At 40.0% G+C, this 20,147-nt stretch overlaps 1 protein-coding gene across 4 annotated transcripts in view; it reads right to left on the bottom strand.

The window, feature by feature from the left end:
* satb2 (SATB homeobox 2) overlaps positions 1-8,336 on the bottom strand; it is a 55,237-nt gene extending 46,901 nt beyond the window's left edge. For 3 of the 4 annotated variants that reach the window (XM_067604199.1, XM_067604201.1, XM_067604203.1), the window contains exon 1: positions 8,212-8,336. In XM_067604199.1, coding sequence (XP_067460300.1) covers positions 8,212-8,214 — 3 coding nt within the window. In that variant the 5' untranslated portion in view covers positions 8,215-8,336. The remainder of the gene's footprint in view (positions 1-8,211) is intronic. The other variant, XM_067604202.1, reaches the window with a different exon arrangement.
* Positions 8,337-20,147: the final 11,811 nt, after the last annotated feature.

Raw genomic sequence — 20,147 nt, 5'->3', positions numbered from 1 at the left:
ACTGATAGAGGGAGGAGAGAAGGGAGGAGAGACAAAGAGAGAGGGAAGGGAGGGAGGAGAGGGGGCGTCAAAATACTAATCTGACCCATGAAAGCATTCCGTGGGCCGGATCTCGCTTATAGGACACATAAAATGACACAGAAGTGTCCAACAAAACTTTTTTTTTTTCGTGTTTGGGCATTTTGGGCGATCCTTGACACATCCAGATCAGGAGTGCTGCACCCACGCAGTATTTCAGGGCCAGTGGGATCCGGGATTAAATGAAATCATTAAAATGTTTTTTTTGAGGTTTAAACATAAACACTTTTGTTTAATGATGTCTGATTAAAATATTCCTCTCGGGGCCATAATGTGTAACTATCAGAGAGACCTTGACATGGGAAAGAAAAAGAGATAAAGAGCTCCTTTGTTACGTTTCTGTGATTACTGTGTTTCTGCTTCACGCAGCAGTAACTTATCGCGCTGCTATCAGCGCCGCAGCTTCCCTTAATAGTTCCACATATGTCAGTATCATCCTGCAGCGAATCCGCCCGAGCTGAAGTCCACATTATAATCAGTAGCCTAATAATAAGTCAAGGATGAGCTGTCTCTCTCTCACTGTCGTATTAGATGCCCTGCAGGGTCAATGCAACAGCACAGCTCACTGTTGTTAATGATAAACCTGACTTGACCTACGCTGTGTCTAATAGATAAGGAAGCCGCTGAGGGTCAAATGACGCTGAAGACCGATATATGAGCTGTTTTCTGAAGGCAAAATAACCTTTGTATTGAAAATAATAGTTTTATAAAGACATGCAAGAAGTGTTAAAGCTTGTGTGGTGTTTTCTGAACTGTGGAAAACATGAAGGTGGGAATGAGATCATTTCATTGTCATTTTTGATAAGTGGTTGCTTGTTTAAACCACTGGAAAAAAAGATTAATTGCACTGAAGGTCAGTGGACATAAATATTAACTTATTATAATAGAGTGATCAAAGATGTTATTATTGGCTTAATAAAAATGTTGCAGTATATTAATACATGATTAATTATTCCACGTTGATCAATATATTTAAATATTTTGATGCAACTTAATTCATGTTTCTAGTCCCCCTTTTGTCTCAGCTGCATTAACCTGGCTCAGATTTGCATGCACCACTGTGTCTACAGCCTTACGGTAAAGTGCAACAAGGGTGTCTTTCATGCACATTTTAACAAGAGCATGCGCAACTGAAGCGGGCAAAATAAATGAAGCCACAGGTTTGCAACATCTGCATCACCGTGGCTGCGCGTAAAATGCGCCCAAGCAAGTTGGCTTCATGGAACATTGTGTTGGTGTGAGCGGAACCGCAGCGGGTACCCATGAGAAGGGGGGGCTGGTGGATTACTGCTCACTCCTGGCCTCTGGGTGCTCAAAACGTGGATTGGGAACTAGCAGGGTCCACTAAGCGCGCGAGAGCGTGTGTGCATCTGTGCGTCCACAGCCGAGCGCGTGGCTTTCCTGGAAAGAGGGTCGAGCAGAAGAGCTGCAATTCCAGGATGCACGAGCCTGTTTATTTTTAGTTTTGTGCTCCTGGTCAATAACAGGTAGAATTTTGCATATTTCCTGAAAATGAATGCAAATAAATAATCATAAAGCAGCTTTTACAGAATCTATATGAGCCGACTAAACTCATCACGTCAGGAAGCTGTTTAGTCTTGATCAAAACCTGCTTCGGAGGGAGACACACTGAGCCTAAGCTTGTCAAGATTTATGAAGGCTGTCTCTTTACCACTTCACATTTATAGTCAGATTTAAGTCATTAGACTCGCACAGTACACGAGGAGCTTCAGTTGACCACACTGTGCCAAGAATCTTAAAAACAGTCACCACCAGACTCCTCATCTCTTACTCACCTTTTTAATGAAGCTTTGCTGTGCACTAAGACACCTGGCAGCTCTGCTGCTCCCTGAGATGCAAAGTAAGAATTAAAAACAGACCGTGGCTGACAGCCAGTCCGCTTCTGGCTGCTCATTCGTCAATATTATTAAATATGATGATGATGATGATGATGATGATGATGATGATACGACACGCGCTGGAGAGACTGTGGGCAGCAGTCGGGTAGAGATGTCTGCTTTAGAGGCCTAATGGCAATAATATGGCAAAGAGAGAGAGAGAGAGAGAGTGTGTGTGTGCATGAGAGAGCTTTTCTATTTTTTTTTTTCCTTTTTAAAGAAACTTTAGTCTAAATGTCTGATAAAATGACCATTTACCATTTTTATCTCGCAGATTGGTTTAAGTCGCTGTTGAATTCTTGCAGTTATTTTAATTTAATCGTAAAAGGGTCATTAAAGGTTGAAAATAAGCGCGTTAAAATCCATTTAAAGTTTTATTTCTCACCAGAAGAGCTGTTAAACCCAGAGTGTCTGCGGTTGTTGGATCAGGCGATATTAAACTCCAAAGTTTTCCCTTTTTTTTCGAGAGGAGGAGCAGAGTCTTTGATTGACAATGAACATTCTCCTGTGTTACATCTGTAGCTAAATTGATTAATAATTGATATTTACTTCAAATTAAATGTTGGACTCTAGGCAACTTCATAAACTTCTAGTCACTTCCGGTGGTTTAGTGTTGTAGTTGCTTTTGTCAACTTTTACACGGCACGAGGACCATCATGTAATTATTTTAAAATTAATTTATACTGAATCCTGCGTATTCAACGAAAAGTTGTTTTTGAGTAAATATTTAATCATTGCTGTTATAATGCACACTAGACTATGAATTAAAAAAATCTGAACCAACAGTGTCATTTTCTTTCTCTACCGCTTTATTAAATTGCCATTTTTCAGAGAGTATATTTCCCTCAAATCAGAAGGAAAAAAAAGGAATATTTAATTTTTGACAAGATAAATTCAGTCTTTTTGAAAGGAAAAAAAGAAACGTCATGAACATCATGCTTTGTATTTATTCAAAGAAATGCTCTGTTAACTAACTTCGTGTTCATTTCACCTCATCATGCAAAGACACTCGGCTGCAGCAGGAATGTGAATAATTGAAGCCCGGTAGGGAATCGTTTGCCTGCAGAGCTTCTCCGATGCATCACTTACCAACTCATTCCCTCTATCTATTTGCATTTCTTGGGGTACTGGGAATCTAGGAACGAGCCCAAACAAGCGTAAAAAGCTCCACAATGCCGTAAAGTAGAATGAAATATTGATCCCGAAATAGCCCCGATGGACAGCAAATCCAGAGGACTGCTGTGAATTATTGATGTCACTCTGCATCCCTAAAGCGTGTGTAAAACATGATAGTGATTGTGGGGCGGTCAAAGTTATTGAGAACACATTTATCACACAGGTAAGTAGTGTGTATGCGTGTGTGTGTGTGTGTGTGTGTGTGTGTGTGTGTGTGTGTGTATGCGTGTGTGTGTGTGTGTGTCCTCTGAGCACCTCGGAGCTTCCCTAAACTGCTCCCTCCCTTCACCCACTTACTACAACCCCCCCTCCCCACTTCCACCGAGGGAGAAAGAAAGACAAGAATAACAGGCTTTTATTTATTTCACATCCAAGGACCTGACCAATTTATAGAAAGCGATCCTGTGATCTTAAGCAGAGCAGACCTCCGGCACAAAACTCATTTAAAATTCAAGAAGTCAGCAGAATAATTTAGAGAAGAATGCATCTGGCTTGGATCAAGCAAAATGAAGCATTAATAAATAACAATAGTTAGTTTTACTCTTAGATTTACTGTATGGAAGCGTAATGATGCATGACTTAAACCTACATAAACTAAATTTACTCACCTTTTTACTCAAGAATAGACTTTATCTGCCTTTATCTTGATGACAAAATCCCACTCAGTCTTTGTTTTACAATTTTTTTTCTGACTTATTTTGCTGGTGATTGTTTTGTTGACACGATTACAACTTTTACCCCGTTTTTTACTGCTTATAGGTTGTGTTCCTCCATTTACCATCGGAAAGCGGGTTTGCTCTGTGATTGTTTAAGACGTGTGTTGTCACCTTCTGCTGAGGAAACTGTGGGGGCATCATTTGTGCAAACAGCGCGGCTGTGTGGTGAAGAGGAAGAGAGAGGGAAACAACATTGAAAACAGGAAAGGCAATACCAGTGGACCCAGCTGTGTTACACTGACTATAGATGGCGTTTGTTTTAAAATACTCATCACTTTCTCAATTCACTCTTCATTCTTATTCTACTTGAGCCCTAAACAATGACAGGATACAAATCATACTGATCGAAAATTTCACTGTCATCTGATAATCCTACACCTAGCTCTACTGTGTGAACTGAACCAATCAGCTGTAAGAATTATCCACCTGGGACAGATATGTTTCAGACAAATGAGGCTCCGCATGGGAAATAACCGCGGGCCCCTCACATGAAGCAGACTTGGGAGTTGTAGTCTGTAAGCCTGTAAACTTTCTTAATGCACTTTCATGCAAATAGCAGGAAGTCTATACAAATAGTTGATTATGAGAAATACGGAAGATAAAGTTACCAAGAGAAAAAATAATTCTTTTAGTGATATTAAAGCATGCTGCGTATTTTGAGGAGAAATGATTCATATTTCAATGCTGACTGACGGAGCTTATGAACGCTGGTAATAGATCAAACATTTCTTGATAAATCAGTTTTTTGTTTTTGATGTTTCATAATAAGACTCAGAGAAAGACAGACAGAAAGAAAATTGAATCAGCCTCATTGATTCTTTGGTATTTTCTGATTGGACAGCCTCTCTCTCATCGCCACAGAGAGCATATTTTATTCATATGAATGAGTTTTCCGCTGGTCGTGCAGTATATGGACTCTCTCTGGTTGTTGGTGGTGTCCGTTCAGATAATGAGTGAGACACGTCGTGATGTATGAAAGGCCCAAAAGGCCAAAATATGAAGGAAATTCTCCAGTCAACCAAATGACGAGTAATAAATGCGAAAATGTGATCACGTGGAATTGATAAATTAATTTAGAATATCATCATGAAAAACAATAAAATCCGACTAAATTACCTAGATACTATTATTATGAATACTATACCTTTTATCAGCACTAATGATAATGATGACATAATAATAATTATTATAGGCCTTATATACATCATCACCATAATCATCGAAATAAAATAGTAACAAATCTTTTGTTTATTTTACCCTCATTATTATTATTATTATTATTATTATTATTATTATTATTATTATTATTATTATTAATTTTATTATTGTCGCGTTCTGTTATGACTGAAGCAAGCGTTTTTTAATTTCTGCATTTTCCAGTTTTCCGCTAAATTAAACGGCCATGGTCAGACTCACTGCTAATTGGAAACGAAAGTAACTAACGCATAACGAACAACAGACGCGTGACACTAAACAGACAATTAAACAAAAATGTGAGCAAAAATAAATACATATTTTGCAGGACACCTATGTCGGATTTTAGTTTTTTTTTCGTTTGCTTGGCTGGAGCAGATAAAACAACAGATTTAGATGTAAAGCTTTAAAGGCTTAAAAGCATCTTTAAAAAATCCGTTAATACATGTTTTACACATCCTCATGAGTTCTTTTCAACACCAAATACATGATTTGCATGAATCTTATTCTATTTTTGCACAGCATTAATAATATTCCTCTGAGATTAAACTGCTGAGATTTAACTGCTGGGCCAAAGCGCTCCAAATGGCTTGTTTTTAAAGGATGTATCTCGTTTCTGTCAAGGATTAATTTGTCTTTTACCGCACTTTCAACCCTTTTCCAAATTGCTTCCATACAGAGGTCACGACTCACGAGTCCATTATTGCTCCTTCACACCATTTTTCACTGGATCGCTCTTTAAAGCGCGAGCACTGAGAAGCTGAAGAGGAAACGCGTGGAGAATAATACCAATTTTAATTTGTGATCAGTTTTATCACGCATTGTTTCATTTTGAAAGGTTTGTAACGAAATAATAATAATTTGCTAATAGTTATATCAGTATTAGTGTCATTATTATTATTATGCCACTTATTTTGTGAATTGGCATCAACATGCTATAGGCTACATATATATATATATTAATTAAACAGGAGAAAAATCAATATCACATAGTCTTCTGAAACATATCAATATATATTCAACATTGTAGAATCTATAAAGCAAGGTTTGTGCACAAATGTTGACCTGAAATTTTCCCCTTTTGTATCACTAATAAAACAGCATTTATAAAGAGTTTAAAAGTTGTAAGTAATGGATTCATAACTGGTTACTTTGACTTAAGCTTTATAAAGCAGTTATAAAACATTAATAAGAAGTAACTTCTTGGTTGCCAGGTTGTGAATAATCCCTTACTGACTGTATCATCTGACTTACCTCATGGAAAAGAGCTGCAGAGGATCTGGACCAAAACACATTTATTAATAACTTGCCAAGCATTTATTACTAGATTTATCATTGCATTATTGCCAAAATGATTTTTCACAACCTGGCAACCTTAAATTTACTCATATTTATGGCTTATAACTGATCTTTAAAGCATTAGTAAAATATTTATAAAACATTGATAAAGCCAGGAACAATTTATAAACCTTTAATAGAGGATGCCCTGTCAGAAAGTGGTACCATATTTTCATATTTCATCTTTTTCCCACCATTGCTTTTAATCAGGGATTGAATAAAAGTGCAAGATATGAAAAGAAAAATCTATTACAAGGCACATTCATGAAAGATATTTTTTTTCCCCTTTAAATACACAAAACAAAGCCAACCCCAAACCACTGAATAGACTTGACAATGATAGACTGACCTTAAAAGTCTAAAACAAACTATGAGAAGTTTTATTTCCTGAGCAAATTGCGATTATCAGAGACAGCAGCTATAATGTCCTTATGCCTGTCTCAGCTTCTCAGTGTCTGGGCCCTTTGAGCTCTGATATGCAACACAGGGGATTGTTTTCCTTTTGGTAAAAGCCGTGGCCCTCGCTGGCTGCCCCCGCAGCCTCTTTTCCTCCCAATAAGTTCTTACCTGAAATCAAATCCGCCTGCTTAACGAGGAGGGAGAAAGTTGGAGCGAGAGAGGCAGTTGTGAGCGTCAGCACTCTGCACTATGTCATTGGGCACAAGTATTTGACAGTTGGAATTATCTGTAAATACTTCATTAAACTGTGTATGAGCTCCCCTCTTGTGCCTCATGGTCCACTTCTGGTAAGATTTACAAATGATAACATAAACACTTTGAAAAAAAAAAGAAAGAAAAAAGAAAAAAGAAATTCAATTCTCATTTGAAAAGAATTGGACAGGGAGGGGGGGAGCTGGGAGAATTTGATTGGAGCAACAAAACAGCGGAGGTCTCTGTAATGAGGTTTGGAAAGTGTGTTCAGTGTTTGGGGGCCAGCGTTTACTTGACCTGCCAGAGGGATTGTCTTCCAAACGGACGCGGTGCCAGGAGCAGAGCCGTCCAGGCATTCACTACTAACTACCAATGTATTAACCCCGCTAAGAAATGTGGAAAATAATATCTGAGTTTCACAAAGTGCCCCAGACAAATAGGGTCAACTCGTCAGAAAGCGTGAGCCTAATTCATCTTGCAACTTGGCCTCAATGAAATGAAATGAAATTCTTTCTCCGCCAGTCAACTGTTTACACCATGAAATTTTTCCTTGATGGATCCTCATTACAGCATCAAAATGAAGCACTTGAGCGGCCCAACAGACAGGACGGTCTTTAGAGCAGTTCACACAAACCTTGCCAGTAAAATAAAAATGCTCTCTGGCTCTAAGATAATTTAGGCTGCACTCACACTGACACACAATAAAGTCGCTCCAATTTCAACTCCGTTCCAATCCCAGTTGTCACCTCGCTCTACGGCTGACACAATCACCTTGCCAAACAAATGCACTCCCCATGTCAGCCTGTCTGTATTAATAACCCCTGCAGCCAGCCTCTTATACCTAAGAGCCTCATGTCAAGAGCAGGCTGATGTTTGGAGGAAATGGAAACTGATACAGTTTAAAAGTGTAGCCAGTGTGTGCTCTGGTAGAGGAGGTAGGAGGGGGGGGGCAAAGGGTGAAAAAAAATTGAGATATTAAAGAGGAGAGAAGGAAAAAGAAAGATTTTGTATTTTTATGAAGGGAGGTCACAGGTGGAGCTGTGGGTGCTGTTCCCAGCTAAAGCGGGAACACTGAACACACAAGAGCTCATTTATTGTCTGAGTGAGGACACATGCGCAAAGACTCCACACACACACACACAGATGTGTACAGATCCTACCATGAAGCACGCTGGTCCCCGAAGGTTGTGGAAACATGTCGTCCACAGTTAGCGTCCCAACTTCCCCAAACATCTCAACGTCTCCGACTCTTCACCCACAGAACACAGATGAGCAGAGGCCTTGTGGGTAAACAAGGACGCGGGATAGTGAGTGGTTTCACTTTGCAGGTCCCCCCTTGAGCGGGCTGAGCCAATGGACTCCAAGTAACTGTCAATCATTTACTGTCAATGAGGAAGCTTTTGTCTCCTGAAGTAAATCCCTTTGATTTCTCAAAAAGGAGTCAATGATTGAAAACATGCATTGAGGAACACCCGTATTGGCCCGTCAGGCATGCAGTGTGTCTACATATGTGTGTGTGTGTGTGTGCTGATTCCTGAGTGGCTGTCAGTGCGATAATGATCTGGCCGGCTGTGTGGAGGGTGCAGGGTCAGAGGTGACCTCACTGCTGTGATCTTGTGTTTGTTATTGCTATGCTGCCCTTGGACGGGTTAACATAGCACACACTGCATCAGCTGGTCTATGCACTTCCTCTGATACACACACACACACACACACACACACACACAGACGTACACAGACACTGCTCAGTCGTCAAGCCTGTGAGGTTTCTGAGGGTCACTTCCACATGTGTTGATGGGCCCTGAGTGAACTAACCTAAACTGGTGAAATGTTATCCCACTACAGGGAGGACAGGAGCTCAAATGACCCCACTACTGCGCTCTTTATCCCCTAATGTTCAGGGGAGCAACCATGGAGAGATCTAGATATGCATGTTACTGTGGAGCTCAGAGGGCTTGAGGCTGTGGGGGTCTGTTTGGCATCTTTTTGTTTCCACACAGTACTTTGGTTTGAGGTGATAAGCATTGCCTGGTTTCAAGATGTACATTAACTTATAAAAGTAAAGAAATTAATCTTTTAAGTTTTTTTTATTTTACACAAGCCCTTCCCCATTAGATCCTTTTATAATCACACTATACAGTAATATATATTATGTATTTGCTTTTTCAAACACGTTCTTGAAGCTATATGATGTTTGCACTTCATAAAATATTCAACTCTATGATTTCCTGGTTTTAGAGCTGCACCATTACATCACTTTGATATATTCTTAATGTCTTGTGCATCATTTTATATACATTTCACCTGAAATCCTACTTATCATATTATCTTTATATATTATCTTTGGGATCTTTCTTGAATAAAAATACATTTCTATTTGGATAATTTGTGACTGCACAGCATGAGTTTGTAAAGATGGAGCCACCGTTGGAAGAGTTTAAAAGATTAATGAGGAGAATGAAGTTAAGAAGAAGGCTAACTTTAAAGATATGCTCACTGATGGGCAGTTGCTATAAGTTTACAAAAATGTTTTCATTTCATTTCAGTCAGTCTGTCTCACAGTTTTGCACAAACCCCAACATTTCCTCTATAAATACTCATCAATAAACTTGTTTTCCTGTTGTTTATGGGTTTCACTGATGTTAGGGCTCTCTAACTGTAAAGATAGTTAATTTGTTAGTCTCCGTTAGAGAGTTAGACTTCATTACAGGTAATGATGCACTTGTGGCTTAGGGGTTAAGGCGCTGACCATGAACTGCAATGTCCACAGTTTAAATCTGGCAGGGGACCTTTATTGCATCTCCCACATTTCCTGTCATCTCTTGGCCATTGCTATTTAATAAATCACCCACTATAATAGTCATCAAAAAATGTTAGATCTGCACCATACATTATCTCAGCGGAACTGGTTTGGTTTATTATGTCATAAAATAATGTAGACATAACATGCAAAAATATACACAATACACAATACAAAAACCAAAGATATCAAAAATAAAAAGAGATAAAACAGAGCATGTTTCATAAATGTGAATAATTTTTTTTTAATCAAATCGAATAACCTTACTAAGAAATATAGAGATATGTGCAACAATGATGTAATGAAAATGTAAGACATCACATGTATATGTGATGTGTCTAAATTCACATATAGATTCAAGTATTTTGTGGACATTTCACATGTAAAACATGACTTTCACGTTTTTTTTGTACAAAACAATGAAATAAAATGAAATAAGCCAGTAAACTTTAAATATCATAAAACTATATATTATATACTATATTATAATGTATATGTATATGTATATGTATATGTGTATATATATATATGTATATATATATATATATAATATTAACATTCCAACCGTATTTAAGCCAGACTTTGGTGAACCTATTGAGGTGGATAGCAGGATTCTACCAGTGATAAGCATTTCAGGTGTTGTACATGCAGCTCGAGACCCATTTGTTAAGACTTGTCTTTGTGTAATTTTTTTATTTTCTATTTATTTCTGATTTTATTATGTTTTATCTGTCTGTGTTTTATGTATATTTATGCTTTACTTCCTCTGTGAAGCACTTTGTGACACCTCTGCTTTCCAAAGGTGCTATATAAATAAAGTTACTTATTTACTTACTTTTATGTGGATGTCCTTAAAGCACAGTCACAGATCTCGCAGGATTTGATGTATTAAATTGACAAGCCTCAGCCTCAAGATACTTTTGTGGTGAAGACTCCTTACAAATATAATAGCAGCCACATAAGAGAGCTGTGGAGGCAGTTGTGCTGACTGTAGCTGTGCCAGCAGAGGTATGCTAATGGAGTCAGAGGATAGTTCTGTGTGCGTCACAGGTCTCCTCTGAGTATGGTGGTCGGCTGCCCACCCACCTCCTTAATTTTCATACTTCAAACACTCAACAAAGACCCACTAATACAGAACATATTGGGGGATGGAGGGCAGTGTGCTGGACATGTGAGAGAGACAAAGAATGAGTGAGAGGAGGAATAAGGGAGAGTATCCTCTTAATCAGTCATTATTTATAGTCCAGGGAGGTTTTAAATCAACATGTTCAGGAACCAGGGCCAGGCCTTATGGCTTTATAACTGCTGTTCAAATAATCACAGCACAGATACCAGATATGGATCACTCCTCCTCCGCTCCTGGCCTTTTCTACCTCACATCCTTGCATCCTCCTCTCATTCTCAGTCCTCTGCCTCTTTTCTAACGTTCTAGGGTACCTGTTTTACTACTGAACTACATATCCCAGCATGTATTAGGAACACTGCCTTGTAAAATTCTTTGCTGCATTTTCTTATGACAGAATTATTACTTTATTACCTTATGTAAATAAGAAAGGTGGTAGAGAAACTCAACGGGAGTACATGTGTATAATCATGAAAATGTGCATGTGTGAGTTTATATCCACCTTTGCATAAATGTCTGCATACTCATGAACACACACACACACATGCACACACACACACACACACACACATGCAGATACATGTCTGCGTGTGTCTTTGGTGTTTTGCGAAAGCTCTGAAATGAAAACAAATTGCAATCCTAAGCGAGGTGTACATGACTGATGGAGCTTCTCAGAGGGAACAGAAGCATTAGTGTGCATGGAGAGTGGTCTGGTTTGGCACATGGGGGTTGTGTATGTGTGTGTGTGTTGTAGGGGGTGGTAATAGGGGAATGGGTATGACAAGGAAGATGAGGGGAATGGTGGAGGTCTAAGTGAAGGTCTGACATTGCCAGAACCTGCCATGTGTCGTTGATTAACCCAGTAGAGTTGCAATGATTTAGTTGACAAAGCATCACATTAGTGCTGTGGATCCAAGTGTATGTGTGTGTGTGTGTGTGTGTGTGTGTGTAGATTAATGATCCAAGGAAAAGCCAGATACTTGTTGACACAGACTGAGGTGCCAGGGTGATATCATGACATTGTTTTATTTCTCACGGTCCTATTTTTTTTATTACTAAAACATTATTGAGTATGACTGCAATACTTTCTTGGAACTGGTACTTGCAAAATAATTCATGCAAGACACTTTTCAGCAACCGCAAATATTAAAACAGAAAAACAGCACAGCAATTGTTCAGCTATTGTTATAGAAATTATCGTAATTATATTGGAGATGCAATATAATTCAGTCGATCAGTTTCGTATAACAGATTAGGTTAAACCTTTGAGTTTTAGTGTCAGGAAGACAAACAAAAATTGCTTTACTTTCAGACCAAAAGACATGCCTTTTTGAAATTACACAATGGGTTTGGAATTGGTTTCATGGACTTTAAGTTTATGGAGCTTACTCAACTCATAAAACAGCGTGAAACCATTCAAATCAGGGGAAAAAAGGTGAAAACCACCAACAATGAGGATTTAAGTCACAAAGCCTCTGGATCATTTCCTCTGGATCAGAAATGCTGGTTCAGCTGGAAAACAGAGCTGACTGTAAACAGCGTGAAACTACATCTACTACTACTACTTACAGTATGTCTGTATATGTGTGTGTGTGTGTGAATGTACGTGTGTGTGTGTGTGTGTGTGTGTGAGTGTGTGTGTGTGTGTGTGTTTGTGTGTTGTGTGTGTGTGAGACAGAGGTGAAAGGGCCAGGTAGACTAGACAAGAGGAGTGGATAAGTGAGGGACAGGAACAGCCAACACTTTTCTTAAACCGAAGCCGGACCTGTTTTATCTCAGTGTGAGGAGAGAGGGAGGGACAGGGGTCTTTGCAGGGACAAGGCCAGGCTCAGCGTTGTGTGGCTGGGAGAGGAGGAGGGGAGGAAGGGGAGGGGGTAAGATGAGGCTGCTGTAGGCCTGGGGGTCTGTCTGTCTGGGAGCTGTGGAAGGCCTGCTCTTGGGGCTAACTGATTAGGCTATAATTTGAGGGGTGTCTTGAGGGAGCAGCCCCCTTTTCGCCCACCGCCACCACTCATGGGAGGCTGGAGTAGGTGCAATAGGACCCTGAGCACACATACACATGCATGCTTATGAAATGATGGATAAGCAGACGTGGGGATTGAGAACAGGAAGTGATGATTTAAACAGAGCACCAGAGACGCCAGCTAGAGAACCACTTACCCTCCCTCTCACTGAAACTATATGCACACTGGAAGGAACAGGTAAGCTTTGAAATATGTTTAATATTAACGTCACCAGTACAAAGTCATTTAATTTAAAGTGGCTGCAATCAATATTTCAATGGATCAACAACGGACGACATGACTACTTGTATGTGGAGAGCATTGTTAGAAGTGATGAATCCACAGAGAATGATCACAGAGAATGATCACCAGATCACCAGTTACAGTTCCTTCAGTTTTTTAGCGTCTTTCAGCTCATTGTTTTGATTTTCTGGCCTGCAACTTTCTTGTTTTGGTTAACTCTCAACATTCTCATTGATCTCCTTTTCAGCCACACCAGGCAACTTTTTCAGAAAAAAGAGAGACAGTCAAAATTAGCGTCTAGCTGGTGAACATAGTCGATCATATAGCAGCGAAAGAGAGATATTTTTCTCAGTAGATGGTGGAGACCAAAAACAAAGCCAAAAACATAGTGAATATTGGTCTTACATTGTAAAGTAGACTCCAGATGAATGATAATGTTGCTCCATGTCTGCTGAATGTCTAAATAAGCAGATATTTGCCAACATGTTCACCCTATCAAGCTTATAATGTGATACGTCAGTGTTGTGTTTACAGCTTGTTTCCACTGCCCACAAGTGACAAAAAAATCCGTTATTGCATGTTTAAAGGTATCCCTTCATTCATACTATATGTGCCAACAATCTGGCTGCAGAAATCCCAGTTTTAAAATATTCCCTGCACACCAAAGAATGTATTTATCTACATACATATGTAACAGATGAATGAGTGAACATAAAATAAAGATAGCAACCCACTTCAGTGCAGTCTCCATGAGGCCCTCAACATTTTGAGCAATACAGACGACATAAAAGCTGTAATTAAGGCTGCATATAATATTTATTGCTGTTTTAAGCAAAGAAGCTGGTATATATCCAGTAATTACTATAGCTCAGCCCTGCTTTGTTTCCCTGTGTTGTTTGGCCATTGCCATGACACTGTGTGGGTCTCCACTGTCAACAAGCAGTCTGCAATCTCCCATTAGATCAGACGCTATTAGGGCAGAGAGGAGTCGCTGAGCAAACAGTATCCCTGCCTTTAAAACCAGGTTATCTAATCTAGTCAACAGGGATGAGCTGGACTTTGAGTTCACAGACAGACAGGGCAGTTTGTTGTCTGGCACGGGAATGAAACGCCACTCAAGATCAGATGAGTTTTCATTTATGAGCGGGGATCAGATAAGGGCTGGAGGTACTTTGTTGAAGGTCAAATAACGTCTGGTGCTGATGATTGGAGATGTTGTCCCCCTCAAGCAACTGCATTAAAGTGCTTCAGTGGACAGCTTTGTTGTAGCATGAACAAACAAGCTGTAAGAAAGACATGTTTCCTCCTCACTGATTCACATTTTTTCAAGTCTGTTTTAAAACATTACATCACATGCCCTGATGCATATTAAAACAGGTTTTGGTCGCCGTCATTGTTTCTTCTGTCCATACTGGCCATGAAGAGCCACAGTCTCCGTTCTGTGCAAAAGTCAAATAGTAAAATCGTTCTAAAATCTAAAGCTTGAAGGTCAATTCTGTGAGACTAGGAGTGGGTGGAGAGATTCACCTGTCAGTGTGCAGGGGAGGAGTTTAGAGAAGGGGAGGTTATATATGGGCTGGGTGTGTTCTGTTCAAACCCCTTGTCTGAGACCATGCTGTGACACCAGTAAGTTTGTTCAAAATGACAATTTGTTTTAGATAACTTATTGATTATATCCTTTGAGTTATGTCTACATGCTACGCATCCTAATTTAATGTGGGTATCTGACTTCCTAACAGATCATGATGGGGCTGTTTGATATACCTACCTCTGAATAAGGCAGGATCGTATAGCACTGTGCTGGAGCCACCTAATATACTTACCTGTGAGATAAAGTTAAAACCTGTAAATAAGGCAAACTGTTTAAATTTTAAGGACTTAGTGTGCTTTTTGTTTATTATTCCTAGTTAAGGTATGAATAACAATATATTGATTTATGTTTGTTTATTGTACAGAAAACCATTCATTTTAACTATTCCCCTCACTCAGTAAATGGTTAAATGGCTCTTGGATCTGTGTGTTTAAATGTGCATGCCAGTTAAAGGGTCTATAGTCATCCTTGTACTATCTACCTATCAGGCAATAATAATCTAAATTACGTCACATATCAGGTTTAGAATATACAGTCTTTTTTCATGGTCCTGCGAGCCGGATGGAACTTCTAGACTGGATATAAATCCAAGAGCCAAACCAGAGAGTACAGAAGAGGAATCAAGTGGAAGACAGCATCAAGAGAGGTGGCCACCTGGTTATCTCCAAGACTACCATACAAAACTGTACAACCAGGCCCTCATACGGGATGGAGAAAATTGCCCTTCACCTCCAGAAACTGTTCTGTTAAGGCAAGAAATGGCACCATTGAAAAGCATAGTTTACAAACTTAAAAAACAGACTTGAACAATATGAACAGAGTAATTCTGAAACGGATGAGTTTGATGAGGAGTAAAGTTGTCGTTCCTGTTTCATAGGGAATGTGTTGAACAGCACCAACCTTTTTACCAAGAGAAATACACTCCTTATGATAAAGTGCATTGAGAGCCTACATTTTCAGTCTGTTAGGTAGTCTGGTAGTACAGTCAGTACAAACATTCCCTTACCAGGAGAATCAACCAATGTGTGACACTGGAGAACTAATAAACACAGCACAGAAAACTCTGACAACTGGAGCCCAATCTGCAACTAGATTTGGTGAGATCTTCTGTATCTGTCAGTCAAGTGCTCCCGGCTTCTGTACCTACAAGTCAAGGGCTCCCAGCCCATTTACCTGCCAGTTAAATGCCCTCAGCTCACGCACCTACTAGCCAATGGACCTCAGTCAAAGTACATTCCAATCAAGCCCTCCCAATTCATGCACCCCACAGCCAAGCACCCTCAGCTCAAGCTCCTTTGCCTGCCTGCCTATGCACATTCCAACCATCTTTAGCTCCTGTGCTTTTCAGCCAAGCACATTTAGCTCAAGCGTCTTCCAGGCCAATGACCTCAGGGCATTTTAGTCAACTGCCTGTAGCCCATGAATACCACAGCAAAGTGCCACAAGCCCATGTGTATTCCAGTCAAGTGCCTCTAACCAGGGGTTACAGTAGGCCAGAACAATCCGGAACGGCGTTCCGGCACCTTCGATTAATATAAATAAATCTGGCAGTTTCATATATAATAATGTCAAGCAAGTTCATTTTTCTTGTGCTGCGGCCTGACATTCCTTCCAGCTGATGCCATTGAGATACTCACTCAATAAATCAGAAAGTAATGTCACCCCACAGCCCCGCCCCCACACTCAACACACATAATTTTTCCATTCTCATCACTTCCCTTCAGTAAGTTCATGTGTGTAGATGTCAATAAACTACTTCAGCATCTAGCTAGCTACAGAACGGGAGCGACCCCAAATGGAGTTCCTTTTTTCTGAAGTTGTAGTTAATTTCAAATGCAATGTTTCAAACAGAGCTCAACAAATATCACCAAACATGCAAGCTGTTTTATGTTTTATTTGCAACTTGGCTATCTGTTTTGCTAGCTACCGGTACAGTAACTGACAAGCACTGCTAAAGGGGTTCCTGACTGACATCGCAAGCAGTGCTGGCCAAGGAGATAGCCAGGGCACACTTATCACCCTGACCAGTGGTGTTGGCAGGAATCCTGACAGTCATTGCCATTACCAGTCATCCTCCCCTGGTCTGTCTGTGCTCGCTGTCAGCTCGGGTGGGGGGTGATTTTAGCTCCGCCAAACTGGTCCCGCTGCTAGTATGAGGAGCTTAAAATGCCCTAAAATTGGGATGAGTATTTCCCAATTAGAAAGTACATTATTAACATTAATGTGTGATAATGACAAAATTTAAAGCATGCATAAGTAATGTCATTAAATTTAGATTTTTTTTTGATCAGACAGTAGATATGTTCATGAAGTTCACAACATCAGGCTGTAAATTACGACCAAGATATGCTAAACGAAGGACCCTCATTTCCAGACTTCACACATCAAGAGTTTGCAATATTAAAGATGGCTCTCAATAACCTCTTACCACTGGAAGAACCTGAAATGTACAAATATCATATTCTTTTAGACTACCTTCAGCTGAGCTCATCCTGTCATATTGCTCTTTCTTATGCTCATGACGCATGGCTCTATCAGCTTACGATCAGCAGTATGGTCAGCCACGTCACTTTGCACTGGGAGAAATACGGGCTATCCTGAACCTTCCCAAAGTGCCCCCTGATAATGCAGAAGTTTGCAATAAGAGTGAAATCTGTGGTGGGTATGTTACAGTCTCTAGGGCAAGTAGCCCTAGAGACTGCACAGCAGAGCTCGCCTGTGCATCACATGTTCAACCTTTGTCAAGCAAATTACCAGCTGAATTTGTATCCAACTATGCAAGACATGCTTGTGTGGTTCACCCAAATGCCCATTATAATTTAGTTGACTTCTTGCTGTGGCTCCAAGGAGAAGAAGAGTTCCAAGCAGTGGCAGCTCAGGTCGCAAACCTCCAAATTGGCACCTCTCAATTCCAAAGAAGAGAATACAGTCAAAGATCAAAGTTTTCCCCATCATCAGCTACCATACTCCATGTTGCCAATTCCAAAGCAGCCCTAAGGCACATTTGCTTGAGACAAGGCCAGACCTAAATTCAAACTTTTATGTTCCTACTGTCAGTCTCCTGATCATTCCATGACTAATTGTGAAAGATTGGAAGAATTAAGTACAGATAAAGTGGCAAAATGGATTAAAGAGCAAGGAAGATGCTGGAGATGTGGAAGGTCACATATGGCAGCAAATTGTGACCTAAAGAAACCCTGCCCTAAATGCAACGGAAAGCATTTAGGAATTTTGCATGATGTGAATAAACAAGCTACTGTGTCTAAAGTACTATACATGAATACTCAAAGTAAGTCCCCCAAAGTCCTAATTAAGGTAGTTAAAGTTAAACTGAGTAATAAGAATCGTACCCTTGAGACCTATGCAATCCTGGATAATGGCTTGGAGTGCACCATCTTACTGCCTTCAGCCGCCGATTACCTTGGTTTAGATGAGATAACTGAGAAACTTGACCTGCGCACAGTAAGACAAGAGACAGAGACCATGCAGGGTAGGTTATCAGTCACCTTAAAAATTGCTGCAGCATCGAATCCAGAGAGAACACATACTATAGAGAGGGCATTTACATCTGATAGACTCTCACTGCTGGATCATACTTACCCTATCAACAGCCTCAAGCAACGCTATCACCATCTACATGTTGTGCCTTTGGATGCCTTTTCTAATGTACAGCCTCAGAGCCTCATTGGGACTGATAATACCCAGCTCATTACTCCTGTTGAACCTGTTCATCTCCTGTTTGATTCAAAAAGTGCACCTGCAGCTGTAAACACTAGGCTTGGCTGGGGACTCCAAGGGCCTATATCCCTATCTGGAACACAGAACACACCACAGTGTCTATTCACTTCAACAACTAGCCCCTATACTGAGCTAAGGTGAGATGTGGATAAGTTGTGGCAGGTAGATATCCTTCCCTATATAAATGAGAAGTTGATCACCAGATCAAAGCAGGATAAAGAAGCTATGGAACTTCTGGAGAAAAGGACCATTGCAATGTGGAATTAAACATTATGCAACCCCCCTGCTACGAATTGAAAATGCCCTGAAACTCCAGTCTCCCAAAGAATCTGATGCCCCTCCTTTGTTGGGCTGAACTGCAGTTGCAGAAGAAACCTAAGTTAGCCAAAATCTAAAATAAGGAAGTAGATAAGCTGGTCCAAGCAGGTTACATAAACAAACTCAGTATTGACCAAGTCTGTCAGTCATCAGAATCTGGTATATTCCTCATCACCTTGTAGAGCATAATGACAAACATTGTATCATCCTTAATTGCTCTTTTTCCTATCAAGGCCAAGTACTCAACAACCAGCTTCTCCCTGGTCCTACTCTAGGTCCCTCTCTGATTGGTGTGCTCCTCTAATTCTGCCAGCATAGAGTGGCTATAAGTGGTGACAAAAATCTAGGTATCACCAAGTGAGACTATTACCTGTTGTGGATGATTTACCATCAGGGGCATGGTTGGACAGCACTGAGCTCTGGATAAACCAAGACCAAACAGACTCAAGAGAAGGTGCTCTTGGGATAATTTGGCACTATTCATCAGATTCCTTGGGTTTTAAGTATAGACCTTGTGGGGTTTTTATGAATATTTATTTCTTACAAATATTTTAAAAATTATTTGTCTTCGGGAAGGAAAAAAAAGCCGAATACCAGGGCACAGGTCAGTTACATCACTATTTCAGTCTCTATCCTCTGCTCCATTATTATGTCTATCAGCAGGTCTCAATGAGGGGAGTCACATCCACCGGCTACATGACGTGCATTTCCTAATTTGGATATCACTCCCAGAGTTGGGGGTGTTCCCCAGAGATAAAGCTGTAATAACCTGTTGTTCCTCCCCTTCTCCTTTTCACAAAGTTAGTTGTAAAAAATAGGCAATAAATGAAAAGTGCAAAGCAATAATCGCCTTTGAAGTTCTTCCCTACATGTTACACGCTGTGCTGTCTCTGTGTTATGGGTGTATAAATACATAGAGGTCTGTCTGCATTGAGGTGATAAATTAAATTTTAGCTCAGCAGTCAGCACAGTAGTCAGTACAGTCTATGATCTGGGAGACTATCGTTCAAGACCCGGAGTGGGGACCTCCTTCGTAAGATAGTTTATCCATAAACACTTATTGTAACACTTTAATTTTCTAAAATTAATTAAAAAACAAAAAAAACAAAAACAGGATTTTTAAGCTTATTTCCACTTTTATTCAAATACAAATACGAATACAAATAATTTTGCTGCCTCAACAAATACAGATACAAATGCTGGGCTCTCTGCACATCCCTATGGGATACATTGTTCCCTTTACTACAAGAGCCAAAGTTCTACTCTAACAGTTCTGGATT

The sequence above is a fragment of the Thunnus thynnus genome, chromosome 11 (genome assembly GCF_963924715.1).
Source record: "Thunnus thynnus chromosome 11, fThuThy2.1, whole genome shotgun sequence".
In the NCBI taxonomy this organism is placed as follows: domain Eukaryota; kingdom Metazoa; phylum Chordata; class Actinopteri; order Scombriformes; family Scombridae; genus Thunnus; species Thunnus thynnus.
The sequence above is the reverse complement of the archived record's forward strand: the minus strand, read 5'-3'. Positions and strand labels throughout refer to the sequence as shown.